The sequence below is a fragment of the Citrus clementina genome, unplaced genomic scaffold (genome assembly GCF_000493195.1).
Source record: "Citrus clementina cultivar Clemenules unplaced genomic scaffold, Citrus_clementina_v1.0 scaffold_8, whole genome shotgun sequence".
Classification (NCBI taxonomy): domain Eukaryota; kingdom Viridiplantae; phylum Streptophyta; class Magnoliopsida; order Sapindales; family Rutaceae; genus Citrus; species Citrus x clementina.
The window spans coordinates 3,472,934-3,492,324 of NW_006262022.1; the positions used below are offsets into that span (position 1 = coordinate 3,472,934).

Below are 19,391 nucleotides of genomic sequence, written 5' to 3' on the forward strand. Positions count from 1 at the left end.
ACAAGGGCAATTTATTTTTGCTAAAGACTAAAAGTACAACAATAATTACTGCAACCAAAGGTGTTTTTTTTTTTTTAATTTTATGGTTTTAAAAAATAAAAAAATAAAAATACAAACACACCTTAAAATTATTTGAGAATTACTTAACGAAGACTGTGGAGCATGTTGAACTCCATATTAAATGTCCGACGAAGGAATCTCTATATAGACAAAATATGAAATTGAATAAGAAACTAAGTAAATACAATTACTTCACAAATCTTGGCAATTCATTATCATCTAATCTTCAATTTTTTATTTTTTTTTTTAAGTTTTCAACTTTTGTTGCTGCTGAGACCGAGATGACTTACACACAAAACGGGAGCTACAAATATACGAGTACAATTCATTAAGTCCATGCATTATTGATAAAATGAACCAGTTTCTCAATGAGTGGTCCAACTTTCTCGCTGTCTGGTCTAAACATGTGAAAGCAATGATCTTCGCCTGAAGTCTCATAAAATTCCACGTGACCGTCCCATTCACTTTTAGCCAAAGTCTCGTAATACGCCACGCCTCTATTTCTCAGCCCATCTTTCTCTGCCACGCAAACCAGCACCCTATCCCCAGCCATATTCTTCAAATTCGGATCCGCTGCCGGATTCAACTTCGGGTCATCATCGGATCCGGAACTGCCCGGACACAAGTACTTGTACATTTCATCCGGCTCTTTAGCTCCAAAGAATGGGTGCACATTAAGCAGCCCATGGATTTTGATGCTAGCTAATTTAGTAGCGCCAGCTTGGACTGCCACGTAGTGTGCTATGTTGGCTCCGGCACTTTCACCCGCCAGGAAAACCCGCCCAAGATCCGTGTGATCGTTAAGCCATGGTTCGGGCCCCAGCCCATTAGAGTGGGCCGCAACCCACTGTAGCCCGGCCCATGAGTCATCGTATGCAATTGGCAGAGGGTGCTCTGGGGCTAACCTGTAGTCAACGGAAATGGCGATGATGTTGGCTTGGGAGACAAGTGAAGTGAGAAAATGCTTGCTCATAACGCCGAAGGCCGATCCCAAGCAAAATGCTCCACCATGGTAGTGAACTAGAAGGGGGAGCTTTTGATCTGAGCCGTTGATCTTGGGCAGGAAAATACGAGCCTTGACCCCGGTTTCCGGTGACATCATTACATCTTTGGATTGGACTCCGGTGGTTGGGTCAAGGCCTGCGTCAACAGATTGGAACACCCTGTACCTCTCCACACGCCCATCTTTGTAAACCTTGAAGTAGGGTGGGAAATCATGGGTTATTTCACTCTCGCCAGGATCCATCACTAAATTCAAATGGGTGATTAGAAAGAAAAGAGGACTTTGTTTTGTTTTGTTTTGGTTGTGTAATACGCAAAGCCATTAAATTATGAAGCTAGAAAAGTGACAAAATTTCTAGTTGATAGAGTAGGTAAAGTCAATAAATAAATTTGATGCGTTGTATATTTTGGTTGCTGTTCCATTTTAGTTAATGAATTATTTGTTTCATCACTCATGCATGAATGACAATGGCATGTGATGTCCCTCGTCAGTCATGCTACTTGGTAAACATGCATCAATGACAACGGCATATGTATGTCCCTCGTCCTTTATAAAGACTGACGTTAACTTATAAGCAAATAATCTCCCACCGATATGGATTGCCTACCACCTTTATTTATTGTACTTAGTTCGACCCCAGACTGGAAAAAAATCTAGTATCAACAGTTGACGCTAGAAAAAAAATCTATGTTTTCTTTTACGGCTTGATGTTTTGCATCCTTGAGTGAACTGCCTAAAAACTCAAGTTTTCTTCTTATTCACCTCGAAGCAGGGCTTCTGTCAACACAGTTGTTGATAACAATAATGCAACAAAAGTCACATCAATCATCAATTTCGCTACAGCAATTCACTTTTAACTTAAGCATGTCTTCCTAGACATAAGTATTCTTAAAATTCACTAAATGCCAGCAAGACTAAGAAGGAGAGGCTCTCATTCTAAAGGGCTGGGAAATATCCTTCCCTAGACGAACTTTGTAGCAAGAAAGTGTGAAAAATAAACACTCGAGTCGGGAAAAGCAAAAGTTTGCAGACAATAAGGGATTTCAATGTAAATATCTAGGAAAGTGGAAAATACACCTGAAGCCAGCCAAAAGCGTATAACTTGGCAACCCTAGCTTCGTTGGGAGAATAAAATTACACTGTCCAAGAAACTTTGCTACACAGACATGCTTTGCCTTGAAAAGTTAAGTATTGCGACCACCACAGTGGTCACCAGGTTTTTCTTAAAACTATTGGCACTTAAATCTTCTAAATTGACAAAGATTACATTTTTCATACAAAAACATACTATGTGAGGCTGAACTAGCTTAAGAAAGCCTATATATTAGAGCTAGGATGAAAGTTCGTAATATGAATTTCTAAGCGAGATCAAACAGCTGCATGTTGACGTTTTGATAAGTCTTGAACTAATGATTTATTTTATAAGTTCAGAATAACATATTAAAGTGTCCTTAAGAACATGCAGAATTAGGTTGTTTGACCTCACTAAAAACTATAGGCTCAATGGAAAAAAAAAAAAATAGATCCAAGAAATGAAGAGAACTTGCGCAATTAGAAGATATGAGATGCCAGATAAACAAAAATCACCTTTCACCAAAGATGATGCCAAAAACCTCATATTACCTAACACAGGAAAATTTGGCATAGAATTTATTGTGCAAATTTTATTGTATACACAAGCATACAAATCTATTATCGTATAGATTTATGGTGACGTGTGTTGATCTATTACATAAAAATAATTTTTTATTGGAACTTATTTCTATTACAATTTTCTGGACTTGATTATATCCTTTAACATTAACATGGAATCAATTTATTATATTCTTAAAAAAGTTTTCAACTTTATTGCTGCTGAGACTGAGATATCTCGCACAAAACAAGAGCTACAACTATTGAGTACAATTCATAACTCTATGCATTACTGATAAAATGAACCATTTTCTCAATGAACGGCCCAACTTTCTCACTGTCTGGAGTAAACATGTGAAAGCAATGATCTTCACCTGAAGTCTCATAAAATTCCACGTTACCGCCCCATTCACTTTTGGCCAAAGTCTCGTAATACGCCACGCCTCTATTTCTCAGCCCATCTTTCTCTGCCACGCAAACCAGCACCCTATCCCCAGCCATATTCTTCAAATTCGGATCCACTGCGGGATTCAATTTCGGGTCATCATCGGATCCGGAACTACCCGGACACATGTACTTGTACAATTCATGCGGCTCTTTAACTCCAAAGAATGGGTGCACAATAAGCAGCCCATCAATTTTGATGCTAGCTAATTTAGTAGCGCCAGCTTGGACTGCCACGTAGTGTGCTATGTTGGCTCCGGCACTATCTCCCCCCAGAAAAACCCGCCCAAGATCGGCGTGTTCGTTAAGCCATGGTTCGGGCCCGAGTCCATTAGAGTGGGCCGCAACCCATTGTAGCCCGGCCCATGAGTCATCGTATGCAATTGGTAGAGGGTGCTCTGGGGCTAACCTGTAGTCAACGGAAATGGCGATGATGTTGGCTTGGGAGACAAGTGAGGTGAGAAAATTGTTGAACATAACGCCAAAGGCTGATCCCAAGCAAAATGCTCCACCATGGTAGTGAACTAGAAGGGGGAGCTTTTGATCTGGGCCGTTGATCTTGGGCAGAAAAATACGGGCCTTGACGCCGGTTTCCGGTGAGATCATTACATCTTTGGATTGGACGCCGGTGGTTGAGTCAAGGCCCGCGTCAACACATGGGAAGGCCCTGTACCTCTCTACACGCCCGTCTTTGTAAACCTTGAAGTAGGGTGGGAAATCATGGGCAATTTCACTCTCGCTTGAAACCATCACTAAATTCGAGTGTGTGATTAGAAAGAAAAGAGGACCTCTTTTTTAAGCTTTTAGTTGCTTTGATTGTGTAATACTTAAAGGAATTAAATTATGAAGGTAGAAGAAGTGACAAAATTTATAGATGATAAAGAATAGATCAAGTCAATAAATCTGCTGAGTAATACATTTTGACCGCTAGCTTGGTAAGTGAAAGAATGGGTGCACAATTTCCCACCGATAGGGATGGCCCTGTAGATTATTCAAAGGTTTGATTAATTTTCCAATAACCAATCTTGGTCTGAAATTAATTAAATCTTGGTAGTGCACAAGAGGGACCGGTGGTTTTGAGACCTCTATTTAAATAACTAAAGACAATTTAATTTATTTTAGCGTGCATCAACAATTTCATTGACCATCTTTATTATGTATTTAAGACGAGGAGTAATAGTTGTTCATTCCACAAATAATTTAATATTTGAATATCCTTTTTTATCAAACTTTTTTTTATTTTAATTAAAAATAAAATTTTTCAATTTATCTCTTAAATTTATGAAAATATCAATTTACTTTCCTTTACTATTAAAAAATAAAAAAAATATTCATTAATGGACCCTCCATCTATCGTAATGTTTTGAAATATAAATGAAGGCAAATTGTTGTTTTCGTAATCTAGAGATTAAATTGAAGATTGTCATTTTAGGTTGTAGTTAAATGGAAATTTTTATCTATTACAATCTATAGATATATATAATACTTTGTTAGAATTTTTACTTTTTCTTTTTTACAATTTATTAAACAAAGATCTAGCTAGCTTTTTCACATTTTATTCAATATGTCCCCGCCATAAAATTATTTACATCAATTTCATGGTGGAAGAGAATTATATTTCATCGAATATTCCTACTTCTGAACTTTTATTCACTCCTCGTCCATTGATAATTAACCAGTAAATAAATAAATTATCATCATGGCTTATTCAATATAAAAATATAAGAATATATATGCTAGATTTTTTAATAAATTAATTTGTATTCTATCCACACCAAAAAAAAAAATTCCAAATAAACGTAGAATCAAAACTCTCACAAAAATGATTGTCTACACCAATCATTCTTTTATTTTCGACATGAAAAAGTGATTGATGCGGTTTAAGCTATATATTCACATATAACAAGTAGCATATATAATAAAAGGCCACTCATTGGCAACAGTTTCAAGCATAAGAACTTAGTAATAAAACGGAAAAAAAAAATTAAATCACTTGGTACTCTTAATAAAATTAACCAGTTTTTGCAAAAACGGTCCAACATTTTTACTTTTGGGATTGAACATATGAAAGCAATGGTCTTCCCCTAACGTCCGATAAAATTCAACTTTGCCGTGCCACTCACTTTTCTTCAGAGTCTCGTAATAATACACGCCCCTATTCCTTAGGCCATCTTTCTCCGCCACGCAAACCAAAACCCTATCCGATCTCATCATCTTTAGATTCGGGTCCAAGGCCGGGTTCAGTATCGGGTCTTCCTCGAACCCGGCGCTTGTGGGACACATATAGGCATACATCTCATCTAGCTTTTGTTCCCCGAAAAATGGGTGCACCATGAGGGTGCCAACGATGTTCAAGCTACACATGTATTTAGCGCCAACTTGGACTGCCACGTAGTGGGCAATGTTTGCCCCGGCACTCTCACCCGCCAAAAATACCCGTCCAAAATCCGCATGCCTGTTAAGCAACGGTTCGGGCCCTTGCCCGTATGAATGCGAGGCAACCCATTCTAGCCCGGCCCATGAGTCTTCGTGTGCAATTGGTAAGTGGTGTTCCGGGGCCAGCCTGTAGTCAATAGTGATGGCCACAATGTTGGCTTTGACAACCAAAGATGTGAGAAAACGTTTGAATGGCATGTCCAATGCTGATCCAAGGCAGAACCCTCCACCGTGGTAGTGTATGAGGAGGGGAAGCCTTTGATGTGGGCCGTCGATTTTCGGGACGAAGATACGGGCTTTTACGCCCGTTTCGGGCGAGACAACCACGTCCTTGGACTGGACTCCAGTGTCCGGGTCCAGGCCCGGCAGAGCAGGCTCCATGGTTGTGCACCTCTCGATGGCGCCATCTTTGTAAACTTTGAAGAAAGGAAAATCATGGATTACCTCATTGTTGCTCGAATCCATTTTGCAGGAAAGTGTCAAGCGAAAGAGAAATTGTGAATGTCTTTAACAATTAATAAACGTAACGTGTTATAAAGAAATAGACAATATTTGCAAGCTAAATATCTGCTTGTTTGGTGGGAAAATTGGCAAGAGGTGGCACAATTTATGGACACAATTGTTTTTATGACCGGGTTGTGAGGCTCATCCACAGCTGGTCCAGGCTACCATACACATAAATACTCAACTATATTGATACTTGTGACAAGAACGAAAATTAAAGGCCATTTCAAATAATATAAAATAATACGTGCACCCACGAATATCTATTAATTATCCGAACCAAGAAGTAAAACGTTAACGTTCAGTTTCATTGATAGATGAAATCAACCATTTTCTTCACCAAGGGCTTAACCTTCTCAGTATTGGGATCACTAAACATATGAAAGCAATGGTCCCCATCAAGAGTCTCGTACAATTCTACTCTGCCACCCCACTCACTTTTAGCCAAAGTCTCATAATAAGCCCCGCCTCTATCTCTGAGCTCATCGTTCTCGGCCACACACACCAACAATCGCTTGCAAGCCATTTTCTTCAAGTTCGGATCCACTTCTGGGTTCAAATTCGGGTCATCATCCAAATCGCTACTTGGACATACATACTTGTACAGTGCATCATGCTGCTTGACTCCAAAGAATGGGTGCACTGCAAGTACCCCAGTAATTTTCAACCCAGCCAAGCCGGTACTGCCAGCTCGGACCGCCACGTGGTGAGCTATATTCGCCCCGGCACTCTCGCCCTCCAAGCAAAACCGCCCCAGGTCGGCATATTTGTTGAGCCAAGGTTCGGGGCCTGACCCGTTGGAGTGGGTAGCAACCCACTGCAGCGCGGCCCATGAGTCATCATAAGCAATTGGGAGAGGATGCTCTGGGGCAAGCCTATAATCAATGGATACGGCAATGATATTACCATGGGACACAAGCGAATTGAGATAATTAGTTCCATTTGTATCAAAGGCCGAGGCTATGCTAAAAGCTCCGCCATGGTAGTGAACCAGGAGTGGAAGCTTTTGGGGTGGGCCGTCGATTTTTGGAATGAAAATACGGGCCTTAACGCTGGTCTCCGGCGAGACCACGACGTCTTTGGATTGGACTCCGGTTGCTGTGTCTAGGCCTGGGGGAACGTAAACTGTATTAAGATACCTCTCTATGGTGCCATCTTTGTAAACTTTGAAGTAGGGTGGGAAATCATGGGTAACTTGTTTAGTGTTTGAAGCCATTGAAGAAGATTTGGGGATGATGGATGAGTGACAAGGAGTTGATGGTGATGTTGGTTATCCAAAACAATTGGGACCTTAACATGTGAAGGCAATAATGAACTAGAACTCTAGAAGTCACTGAGCTTTTTCTTATTTCCAATTAGGGATGGTAAAATTTAAATTTATATCAATAATGGATTTGGTAACTTGCACTCTAAATATTACTTTGAACCTTCTATTATTCTGAATATTCATACATTAATTACTAAAGAAAATTTTTTTTACTTTATACACTATTGAAAATTTGAAAAATATCCTTACTTAAACTATATAAGTTACTTAACTTTATTTACTTAAAACACTAATAAATTTATTGAGCACACTAAATTTAAAGATTTAACATATACTTACAATAATATATTTGAGTCAAGTTGTAAAAAAAAGCATTTAATATTTGTTGATTTATGTTCAGTATTCAATTTTGCACCAAAAATAACTAGAAATAGGACCATAATAAAAAAAATATTTGATAAATACTACAAAAAAATTGAAAAAGAAAAAGGAGTAGAAGACGAAGCAACGAAGAATATGAAGAAGAAGGGCCAAACCCCAAAAAAAGAAAAAGAAAATAGAAACTTTTTTCATTTTTTTAAATAAAAATATATCACATATTTTATAGTCAAAAAATTTTTCAAAGTTGATTTCCTCATTGTTCATCTAAATATTAATTAAGATGCTGGAGATAAAAGTTTTACGATTTAAAGTATGAGAATTATAAATTGAACAATGAGTATGCTATATGGGTGTTCAAAGTAATATTGATTTATAATAAATCATCCTTAATAGTGATCCAAATGATTGGTGTTTTTGTAATACAGATTTTTATTAAAATTTGAATGTTCAGAATAACTTTTAGAGTGCAAATAGCCTTACTCATTAATAATTTTATATTGGAATCTGCATATGTAGATCCACGTAATACTCATGTAAATTTTGGGTAATTAAAAACACATGTTGTGCTAGCTATTAAAAAAGTGGTGAAATTTGTCTCTTATTTTATCTCAACAACCCAACTGATTGATTTTATACCAATATTCATTTTGTCCTTGTAGAAAATTACTTAAAAAGGATATATAATTTTTTAAATACACCCACAAGATAAATTAATTATTATCTAACAATAAATAGTTTTAAGCTCGATTCTATAATTTGCTTCTGATTGTGTAAGTTATTTCCATTACATTATCTCTAAAAAACTGTTTCTAGATTAGCGCGGCTAGTATAGAGTGAAGAGTGCCTACTATGTGGCCCTTCATTTGAAACTCAAGGACTTGCATTCAAGTTTCAATACTAAGTGCATGTTTGGGTTAGCTTAATTAACCTCTTTTTTTACTTTTAAAATTAAAAAAATGTCTTTTGGGAGAAGCCACAATTTCTAGCTTTTCCCAAAAGACTTTTTAAGAAGCTATTTTCTCACTTATTACACTTTTCATAATTCTTAAATTAACAAATGAACAAAAAAATATTACATCCATATCCAAACTCTTAAACCATATTTCTTACGTATTTTTCTTGTTTTGCCTTTTCATTGTTCAACCAAAACAACAACAGAAGGAGCACAATCACCACACCAATCTTCTTTCAAGTAATAATTTTTTTTTGTAATCTCATGCTTTGATTTGCATCTTATTTTTTATTTTTTAATGTGTATATATATATATGCGGAAATCTCATACATTATACGAAAAACTCATACTTTGATTCATTGTCCATTTGATTATACTTTATTTAATTATTTTTTGAAGTAAATTTATAAAGTTGACTTGGAACGAAGAATAATGTTTTGCGAATTGGTGGAATATGGAGTAGAAGTTAAATTGCCGAATTATATTAAAATAATTTTGTATTGCTAGGGAACTTATGCTTAGATAAACTTAAGCTAGTTATTTTTGTTCTTCTTTTTTTATAAAGAAAAACGGTACATTAATTTGTAAAAGTTTAACTAGATTGATCAAATAATTATTTTGTTTGTCATTGATTTTTAAATTTGATAAGTATTTGTTAGACTCAAATATTTAAGGGTATTAATGACTTTATAATTATTAAAATGTCTTTTTTAGATGGTCATCCAAACACTTAAAAAAGAGCTTCTCATTAAAAAAAAAAAAGATCTTTTACTATAGTCATCCAAACAACAAAAATAAGCTAGAGTTTTTACTTATATTTTACTTTTAAGTAGAAGCAAAAGCAAAAGCTAACCCAAATAGACCCTAAAATTGGGCGGTGGAAGTGTTTTTGGAATTTGTCCTTACCATCCAAGATTAAAATCTTTTATTGGAGATCCTTTTCCAATATTCTACCCACTAATTCAAATTTGCATAAAAGGAAAATTTCAGTTGCTCTTTCATGCCCTTGTTGTGGGTTTACTTATGAGGATCAATATCATGCTTTGATGGGGGTGTAAACAAGCAAAAAAGGTATGGAAGCTCACGAGGTTTTATTCCTGCCTAAAGCTTACAATGCCTATGGAGTTTTCTAATTTGTCCATTCATATATCATCTATATTAACAAAAGATGAGTTTGAAGAATGGGAAGTTTTGTGTTGATCAATTTGGCTAGCTAGGAATCATATTATTTATAGTAAAGCTATTAGTGAGCCTTAAGCAATTGTTGTCCGAGCTGCGAATGCAATGAATCCATTTAGAGTAGACACTTTGTAACGTGGAACCAGCAAGAGCATTAAACCCAATACTCCCAGGCTGTGTTGGCAAAGTCCTCCCCTTTTCATGGTACAAAGTCAACATTGATGCAGCTGTTAGTTCTAAGGAAGATCGTGCTGGTATTGGAGTATTAGTCCGTAATTTGGAAGGCGAAGTTATGGAAGCCTCTATTTGCAAGGTGATCTTTTCTGAAGATATAGAGTTTGTAAAAGCTGTCACTGTGAAAAAAGGAATTCAGTTGGTGATGGACATTGAGTTGGCTCCAGCTATAATTAAGTATGATTGTCTCAACGTCATTAATCTTATTAGTAACAAAATGCACAACAGATGTTAAATGGGGTGGTTAATCTCCGACATTCAAGAAGTCTTATCTTCTTCTGAGAATTCTTTCCAAGTGAATTTTGCTCCACGGTCCTGTAATAAAGTTGCATGTCATCTAGCTAATTAGCTCTATGTAATTCTGAAGGTGGTTGGAATTTTTTACCTTCACATGTATTTGTAGCTTGTGAATAACTTGTTACGATTGTTGACCTCGATTCTAGAGGGGTGAGTATCTGAAAAAGGCACTCCGACGCCTAAATTGGTGTTTGGTTAAGATTAAAGAAAGAAGAAAAATGGAAAAAATGAGTTTCTCTCTCTAGATATGAACAATATTTTTTTTGGAGGACAAAAACCTCATATTCTCTTAGAGATGAGTCTTTATTTATAGATGATGAGTGATGTGGATTTAGGGTTTTGTTTTGAACCCTCAATCTAATGACATGTGTCAGCCATCATTTCTGTACACGTGGAGGTGAATATGATCTAGGGAATTATTACAGCCCTGTATGTTTCCTTACTCGTATGACCTTTGGACGCGATTTCCTTAGGCTAATGGATTGAAGAATTAATTCCCCCCTCTTGCCATTTTTATAAACTCCAGAAAATTTTTTTCCTTAGATGTTATTCCCCCAAAATAACTTGGATGTTATTTATCCTAAAATAGCTTGGGTGTTTTTTATCCCGGAATAACTTTTGTTATCTAATAAGATGGACACGTAGTATGGTTAGGTGTCTTTTAGAATACGGCACCTACAAATTCCATTGAGAAAGTTTGGCTAGAGGAAGCTCCAACTGAGATTGATGCTTATGTCTGTAAAGATAAATCAATGTAATTGTTTTCTATTAATAAACTTTTAATTTAAAAAAAAAATTGTTTCTGATTCATGGGCTTGGCTGCAATGGGTTGCTTCGGGATTAAGGCTGGAACCAGGGTTAAACAAGAAAGCAGATCTCGGGCGGGTATCGAGCCAACACAGCAAGAATAGGTGGCACCCCACATGAATCCCTATGAGCCAACATGAGTTTTTTAATGGGAGTAATACATATTTGACATTTTTATTGAATGAGATATATGAGATATATTGAGATTCCAACTGTCAAATCCAAGTAATATGCCTTCTTGAGAACTTTTGTTTTGAACTCTCATATTTTTTTTTCCTCCCATTTTCAGCTCAGTGCTCATCCATCTCTTCTTCCTCAATGTATCAATTAAGTTATAATTGCATCAATTTGATAATTGCATTTTTTTAAAAAAAAAAAATGAAACGTAATAGAAATAAATTACAAAATTAGACACAAATTACAGAATCGAGCTTAAAGCTATTTATTATTAGATATTAATTTTAATTATCATGTAGTGAATTTAAAAATTATATAGCCTTTTAAGAGACCATTTGAGACAGCTGCCCTGCCATACTTTAATTTATGGGAATATCCTCTGAAATAAAGCATGGAGAGCAGATGCGCCTGCGCTGCCCCAAACGGACCGTAAGTAAACTAAAAGTCTAATAATTAAAACGCGTGAAATATGCTATATTAAATGGTCTATATTAAAATTACATATCATATGGTCTATATTAAAACGCATGCCATAAGCTAAAAGTATACTAATTTAAAAGTTAGAATGTTAGGTGAGCACTGAGCAGCTTGGAGTCTAGCTACCTCATTTCTGTGCTAGAATTTTAGTTGTTTTTGTATCATTATATGTTTCTTTCGATTTCAAATTTAAATATGATGTGGGCTACATTTATATGTGCCATTAGAAGTGATATAATGCAACTTAACATGAAGAAAGCAACAAGAATATGGGGAAATAACCGAATAAAAATTCCATATCCATACTCTGTAAAGAGTCACTCACCAAGTAAATTATTGTAACCAACATGGGAATGGGACTATGAATTTCAATAATTGATACCAGCTTAGACTACACGTTCAATATTGATTAAATTCATATTAATAATCTCATTCTTCATAATGGCACATCATTATTGTTAAGCCCTTATACTGGATTTTAACTTTCTTTTCTTTTATTCTTCAATTAAGTTGAGGAGCTGCAACTTTTAATGCGAAAAACATATTTAAAACTCTAAATTTGGCATAATAAACAGTTAATGTTCTACAATTCTAGAAACACACATGCAAGCTTTTTTGTTAATGAATCTGATCTATTTGGGTTGAGAACATCACAGTGTATTCATATTGGTGTATAATATAGCATATTAATTTTAGTTTGGGTATTATTTCACATTGATACCTTTATTTTTATTTTTTTTTTATTACATGAGACTATTGCTCAAATTACAACTCATATTACATGAGACTATAACTGATATTTACAAATCAGACTATTACTGGGACCAACTTACATCAATGCTAATAAAGTGTTGCCCAGATTTTAACCCTCACAAATATTCGAGGGATGTCTACTCCTCACACTTGGGTAAGGAAGAAGATTGTCTTCACTCAAATTTAATTGAGGAATGAAATACCCCCACAATGCATTTGTGGGAGTTTGAACTGCTGTCTTTCAAGTTGGAGGGCAACAGCCCTGACCACTCGGCCAAAGGTCGAGTGGCTTGATACCTTTATCTTTGTTGAAACAGATAAATTTCACTAACCAAATGAATCTGAATTTTTAATTTTTTTATTCCCAAGCCAATGAGATGGAGCTATATAATTATGAAACAGATGAAATTTAACTGTTCATTCATACAAATTTGAGAGCTCTATTTTTAATTTACATGTATCGTGAGATGAATTAACTAGTTGTGAATTATAATGATGTGTGTGTGTATATATAAAAGCACAATAAATCGAAAATATAAAATCAAATCGAATACCTAATCTCACAACGAGTCGAATTTATTTTTAGATATTAAAAAAATTAACTTTTAATAATCAAAGCGTATGAAATGACCCAAATAACACTCGAATGAGTGGACAAAAAAACACTTTACCACGTACTACGCCATCGGGTGAATTTCCATTGGTTAATAATTCTAATTGCTATATTATTAATAAAATCATTCTTATTTCTTTGGCAAAGGCATTTGGCAAGGCATTAGGCATTCATTTTTGTTTAATATTTTTTTTTGGGTCCAAATATTTTTGTTTAATAATTTTTTTCTTTCTCTTTTTTTTTTTTTTTGAAGGAATTTTTTTTTCTTTTAAATATATAGAAAGGAATGATTTGGAAAGAAAAAAAAAAGCAAAGTGCCGTTACCAAACTTCACAGAAAAGGCGTCCGAAAAGACACGGGTGGGGCCATAAATAAATCATTATTAAAATAAACAAATAATGACTTGCCAACTGAGTGGTTCCGCGTCACTGCAAACGACATCGTTTCCTCCTTTAAATCAATGTCGTTAAAACTAGTTGTAATCATTGGTATTATTAATAATTTTTCTTAATCTAATAGGATTTAATTTCGTACCTCGCGAGTATACAATACTACCAAGATCCACTGGTGAATCAGAAGACCCAGCACCAGTCAATACACAAAGCACGAAAACACAAAAACACTAACAAATTTTAACGAGCAGCAAGCGACCGTGCAACCAACGGTCTTAACATAAACATACAATACGAGGAAGGAACAGCTTTTATTTTTCCTTTTTTCAGTTGTCTGTAAATCATCAATTTATGAATTTAAAATGAGAGCTGGAAAAAAGCTCTGGTGAAAATTGAAAAAAGAGAGTAAAGGTGGGAGCTTTGCAAAGAAACTGAGCTGACGGATGACTTTTTGAGCTTTTTAATTCAACCCCATGGCTGAAGATCTCTGTTCCTTCACCAAGGTAAAATGTTTATATATCTTCTCTCTTTCTTTCTTTTCTTTTTTTTTCCATTTAATTATATTTTTGGTTCCCATGTGAGTGTTTGTGATCTGGGTTTTGAATAAATAATATTTTGTTTCCTTTGTTTTCGGGTTTCCTTTTGTCAAACAGAAGCAAGTCCCCATTACCCAGATTTCCTTTTATTTAGGACGTGTGTATAGTTAACTTTTGTTTATATTAAAAGTGATTAATGAATGTTTTGCATTTCTTATTGTGTGTTGACATCTGGTTAAATTTTTAAATTTCAGGATACTTTCAATTTAAAGTCTCCTAAGAAGTCTCCTCTGGTGTTGAGAATGTTAGTATTGGTGTTTGTAATGGTCTGTGGTGTGTATATATGCTCGGTCTGTGTAAAGCAAATCAGCGCCCGGACAAAGTCTGAATTTTTGAATGTTCAAGTTATTGAAAGGCCTTGCCCAGTGCCTAATATTGAACCGTGGGAGATTCCTTACGTGCATTATCCTAAACCCAAAACTTATAGCCGGTAAGATATAATCTATGTTGCCCTCTTAGTTTAGTCTTGATGATAATGGTTTTGATATGGTTTTTCGATGTATGACTAGGGCTGAATGTGCGTGCAATCCTGTGCGGTATTTTGCTATTCTGTCAATGCAGCGATCGGGCAGTGGATGGTTTGAAACATTGTTAAATAATCATACTAATATAAGCTCAAATGGGGAGGTTTTCTCTGTTAAAGTAAGGAGGAGTAATGCTTCCACCATCGTGGAAACTTTGGATAAAATTTATAATCTGGATTGGTTCAGTAGTGCTTCCAAGAATGAGTGCACAGCCGCAGTTGGGTTGAAGTGGATGCTTAATCAGGTGAGACTGCTATACTGGAAATGCTCGTTAATAAGTTTTAGTTTTCAACGTCCTTTAGTTGGTAGTTAATTTTATAGAAGTTATTTATGTCTGTTCCTCACTTCTCTCTTTTATGAGTAAAAGCATGATTTGTGGTATATTCCTGGGGATTGCCTCGTTCTCTGTGATATTATTAGTTTTTTTTTTTTTTCAAAAAATAGTTGGTCATGATTAGGATTCTGAGGATGGTAACAAGATTCCCAGGCCAAAACAAAAGAGGGTGAACGTAAAAATACTAAAAGATCTTCTTTCTGGTAATATGAAGTTGCCTATGGGGTCTCCTGTCAAGTAATGTTTAGCTTCAGATAAAGTATGACTAGGGATATTAATTTTGAATACCCAAATATGACCTACAAATGAACAGTCCTATGACTTCAGATTGGAGAGTATGTGTTCTAATTCATGCAATTTTTTCTGATTCTGTCTAGCAAAATAATTGTGCTCATTCTTTCTGAGCTCATTTCCTTATATCTATTATTAAGGTGATTTTACTGGAACAGTTAATATGTTGATCCTAACTGCTATGCTATTCTCTGAAAAGATCTTGAAGCTTTTTAGATGTTAATGCAATGCAATGATTTGCCTAAGTTTATACTTTCTTCTTGATTCGTAATTTAAATAGAATTATGTTTGTGAAAATAAGCAGTTAACTTTCAGATTTAAAAAAAAAAAAATTACAAAATTTTCACGACATTCAAATCTATCTCCTAGATTTCAAAAATGACATTTTTCCAGTCACTTTTATGTCTGATTTTGATATCTGGATTCACTATGGAATTTATTACATATGATATCTTAACCTCACGAATGCATTTCAGCTAGTTATCCAGCTTGCATTGTCATGTGAAAGGTAATGACGATAGTCAAGTTCAAGGATGAAGCTGTCAGTGAAGTGACTAATAATTCTTAGACAGACTCTTTAGTTGGACTGGTAGGACGCTGCTTTATTAGGTATTTAGGTTCTAGGGTAAAAGAATGAAAACAATTAAGAACGTACATAGTACTTCTAGGCCATGTTTGGCATGCTGCATTATACTGTATTAGCACTCTGCATTGCATTAAAATATGACAATACAATGTTTGGCACTTCTCCGGTATTGCATTAAGAAAAAAATTAATGCGGGAAACCCCGCATAACGGAAACCCGAGTGAGACTCGGGTTTATACTGCATTGGCTCCTTCTTCTTCGTCTCCTCTATTTCTCTCTCTTTCTTTTTTCTTTTTTTTCCCTTTCCCCTCTTTTTTTTCGTCTTCCCTGTTACTCTCTCTCTTTTTTTGTTTTATTTTTTTTCCTTTTCCCCTCTTCTTCTTCATCTTCTCTGTTTTTCTCTCTTTTCTTTTTTCCTTTTCCCCTCTTCTTCTTCGTCTTCTCTAATTCTCACTCTCTCTCTTTTTTTCTTTTATTTTTTTCCCTTTTCCCCTCTTCTTCTTTGTCATATCTGTTTCCCTCTCTCATTTTTCTTTTATTATTATTTTTTTCCTTTTCCCCTCTTCTTTTTCGTCTTGTCTGTTTCTTCCTCTTCTCAGTTTCTTGTTTGTCATCTTCTTCTCCATTTCTTCATCATCTTCATATAACCACTAATAGCTGCTGCTACCTCCCTTAGTTCCTTTCTATGTTTGATTCAAGGGGTTTGATTTTGTAGATTGGTTAAAGACGACAATGATAGATGAGATTTGTTTGAGATGAGATTGAATGCCTTCACAAAATTTTTATTTTATTGTGCTATGGGAATTAGTATTGGTAATTATTATTTTTTTTAAGAATTTTGTTTATAAAAAGACAATTGTTGTACAACCCTTATTCATAACTAAATTTGGGTTTAGAAATTTGTTTTTAAAAAAAGATAATAGTTGTCATCATTTCTCAATAAAATTTAACATTTACACTAAAAAAAATTATTAAATTTTTAAAATTTAAGACCACATATTTAGTTTTTTTAAGTATTAATAAATATTATTTTTTAAAATATATAATTGAAGTTAATCACAAAAAAAAATTAATACAGTACAGTGTATTACCAAACATTGTACAACATTATTATAATACAGTGCTAATGCAATATAAAATAATACAATACACCAGCATTAAAATAATACAATACAGCATAATACAATACAATGTGCCAAACGCACCCCTAGGGCGTTGTTGCTAGGTTTGTAGAAGCTGTATTAGGAATGATACTGTAGTAATTTATGACTGTTCTTTTGAAAGTCTTTATGCCTACGGTAGCAACTGAGAGTTGGCAACTAAGATATTTTACAGAACCAGCATAGTAGGAACCAGGTTTCAATCTTGTCAGGATGTGAACAGTATGGCAATAGGACATTATTGAATGTGTTATTTGATGTAGTTTACACAATTACAACAAGTGAAGTCCGAAGCTGTGGTGTTAGAGATAAAGTAAGCTGATTCTTTCCCAGAAGAAAAGTACTGACAAAAATCTATTCAATTAGAAACTTGATAGATAATGCCTTTTTCTAGTTATAGGGGGTTCAGGACTCAGATCAACATCCAGTGGACAAGGGCACTTTGAAATTCTAACTTAAAGGGGCTGCATGAATGAGTGTTGATGGGAATTAATAAAACTATGTTAATTTATACACGTCCTAAATGTAAATGGGTAGGTTGGACTCACCAGTTAATGCAGCATTTTGGTTTTTCCTGTTTTATGCATGTTTTTTGGATAAAATTTGGTAATGGTGATTATACGCTGCAACAAGTAATGGTTTCTTCATGCAGGGTTTGTTGCAGCATCATGAAGAAATAGCAGAGTACTTCAGAACAAGAGGTGTTTCGGCTATATTTCTCTTCAGAAGAAATCAGTTGCGCAGGATGATTTCAGTACTTGCAAATTCATATGATCGAAATGCTAAGCTATTGAACGGGACCCACAAATCACACGTTCATTCACCGCATGAGGTCTCTTTCCCTCTCACCTCCCACCCCTCTCTTTTCAAATGGAAGTTTTTGAACTTATAATATTTAATGGTTTCAGGCAGAGATACTTGCAAGATACAAACCTTTAATTAATGCAACATTGCTCATCCGTGATATGAAGCAAGTAGAAGATACACAAACCAAAGCTTTGGAGTACTTCAAGAGCACTCGGCATATAATTGTTTACTATGAAGATATACTTAAAAACCACACTGTAAGACACACTATTGTTCCAGGAAAGCTGGTACTCCGCTCATCGTTGAATCATTCTTTTGTTTGAATATGGGTTCCTAACATATTCAATATCTGTTGTTGCAGAAATTAGCGGACATTCAAGAATTTCTAAAGGTCCCACAGAGGGATTTAAGGAGTCGTCAGGTAAAAATACACAGAGGGCCACTGGCTAATTATGTTGAGAACTGGGATGATGTCCAGAAGGCACTGAAAGGAACTCAGTATGAAAGCTTCCTACATGGGGAGTATCGAAAGTGAACTTAGTATGACGTACATAGTTTTTCTTTTTTCCTGTTTTCATTCCCATATTCATTCAGTGTAGGAGCCAATGGGAGACCGCCCTATTGAAATTTTGGCTGCCGAGTGCCGCATCTGCTTTTTTTTTTTTTCTTCCCTCACTTAATATTCTTTTGATTCTTTTTTTGGTTTTCCTATTTTCCACAGAAACTCTGTTGTTTATTAAGCTAATCAAGAGAGAAAATTGTTGTTTTCCTCTTGAGTACTTCCTCCATCTATACTTTTCTCATCTGTTGTGCAGATCTTAAGGATCCGAGAACACAAAGTCGAAGGATCATATAACTTCTAGACTTTTCTGGCAATGTCAAACAAATTTCACATTGCCTCACTACTTAAGTCTTCTAACAGCTATCCGAATCCACTGGTTTAAGAACTATGATTTTTCTCAAATGTTAGCAAGTTGTAGAAAGGTCTCCATTAGTACCATGCTGCATGCTTTAACCGGATGTTCTTTGTTAAATACTCAATTTCTCAACTAGGCAGATTTCTCCGTTACTAAAAGGACTGTAGATTTGGCACCGTCATCATTTAAGCTGGCAAGTCTTCTGTAGTACAGTTGTTATTTATGGCTGTGATTTATTTGCAGCTGTACCACACTACCTTATTTTGCTTTGTTGTCTTGAAATTGATCGAACAACTCAAGAACACGAGTGGTCTTACGTTATTATCCTGATTTGAGCTGTTATGCAAGTATTTACAGGTTTGTGATGGGTGTGTAACTGAAGTTGATGCAAGATAAGGTCTTTGATGTCCAATTTTAGAGACGAATTTCAGTACAATTTAGTTAAAATCTAGTCAAATAAAAAAATTATTAGATAGATTATTAGAAAATTAATAAAATCTAATTATTTGCTGGTGCCCGAGGGTACTATCATTAATGCATAATGATAAATTTCATATATATATATAT

The 19,391-nt window shown here is 35.2% G+C and overlaps 5 protein-coding genes across 5 annotated transcripts; 1 reads left to right on the top strand and 4 right to left on the bottom strand.

Moving 5' to 3' along the window:
* Positions 1-96: 96 nt before the first annotated feature.
* LOC112096205 (probable carboxylesterase 5) lies at positions 97-1,347 on the bottom strand. Its single transcript, XM_024179363.1, has one exon. It carries the CDS (start codon positions 1,304-1,306, stop codon positions 389-391), a length of 918 nt encoding a protein of 305 aa, XP_024035131.1. The 5' UTR covers positions 1,307-1,347; the 3' UTR covers positions 97-388.
* A 1,611-nt stretch (positions 1,348-2,958) lies between these two features.
* Positions 2,959-3,954, bottom strand: LOC112096207 (probable carboxylesterase 5). The gene has a single exon (XM_024179368.1). It carries the CDS (start codon positions 3,887-3,889, stop codon positions 2,978-2,980), a length of 912 nt encoding a protein of 303 aa, XP_024035136.1. The 5' UTR covers positions 3,890-3,954; the 3' UTR covers positions 2,959-2,977.
* Positions 3,955-5,128: 1,174 nt separating this feature from the next.
* On the bottom strand, positions 5,129-6,100 carry LOC112096230 (2-hydroxyisoflavanone dehydratase-like). Its single transcript, XM_024179464.1, has one exon. The coding sequence runs from the start codon at positions 6,038-6,040 to the stop codon at positions 5,129-5,131; it is 912 nt and encodes a 303-aa protein (XP_024035232.1). The 5' UTR covers positions 6,041-6,100.
* Positions 6,101-6,161: 61 nt separating this feature from the next.
* LOC112096180 (probable carboxylesterase 2) lies at positions 6,162-7,413 on the bottom strand. The gene has a single exon (XM_024179262.1). The coding sequence runs from the start codon at positions 7,293-7,295 to the stop codon at positions 6,387-6,389; it is 909 nt and encodes a 302-aa protein (XP_024035030.1). The 5' UTR covers positions 7,296-7,413; the 3' UTR covers positions 6,162-6,386.
* Positions 7,414-13,743: 6,330 nt separating this feature from the next.
* Positions 13,744-19,034, top strand: LOC18033984 (nodulation protein H). Its single transcript, XM_006422989.2, has 6 exons — positions 13,744-14,112; positions 14,400-14,635; positions 14,715-14,973; positions 17,753-17,932; positions 18,009-18,164; positions 18,269-19,034. The coding sequence occupies exons 1-6, from the start codon at positions 14,083-14,085 to the stop codon at positions 18,440-18,442; spliced, it is 1,035 nt and encodes a 344-aa protein (XP_006423052.1). The 5' UTR covers positions 13,744-14,082; the 3' UTR covers positions 18,443-19,034.
* The last annotated feature ends 357 nt before the right edge of the window (positions 19,035-19,391 follow it).

Excerpts from the sequence above, each read along its gene's own strand:
- LOC112096205 (XM_024179363.1), bottom strand. The coding sequence starts at position 1,306 with ATGGATCCTGGCGAGAGTGAAATAACCCATGATTTCCCACCCTACTTC.
- LOC112096207 (XM_024179368.1), bottom strand. The coding sequence starts at position 3,889 with ATGGTTTCAAGCGAGAGTGAAATTGCCCATGATTTCCCACCCTACTTC.
- LOC112096230 (XM_024179464.1), bottom strand. The coding sequence starts at position 6,040 with ATGGATTCGAGCAACAATGAGGTAATCCATGATTTTCCTTTCTTCAAA.
- LOC112096180 (XM_024179262.1), bottom strand. The coding sequence starts at position 7,295 with ATGGCTTCAAACACTAAACAAGTTACCCATGATTTCCCACCCTACTTC.
- LOC18033984 (XM_006422989.2), top strand. The coding sequence starts at position 14,083 with ATGGCTGAAGATCTCTGTTCCTTCACCAAG. Across the intron at positions 14,113-14,399 it reads ATCTCTGTTCCTTCACCAAG|GATACTTTCAATTTAAAGTC; the intron begins GTAAAATGTTTA and ends TTTAAATTTCAG. Across the intron at positions 14,636-14,714 it reads AAACCCAAAACTTATAGCCG|GGCTGAATGTGCGTGCAATC; the intron begins GTAAGATATAAT and ends ATGTATGACTAG.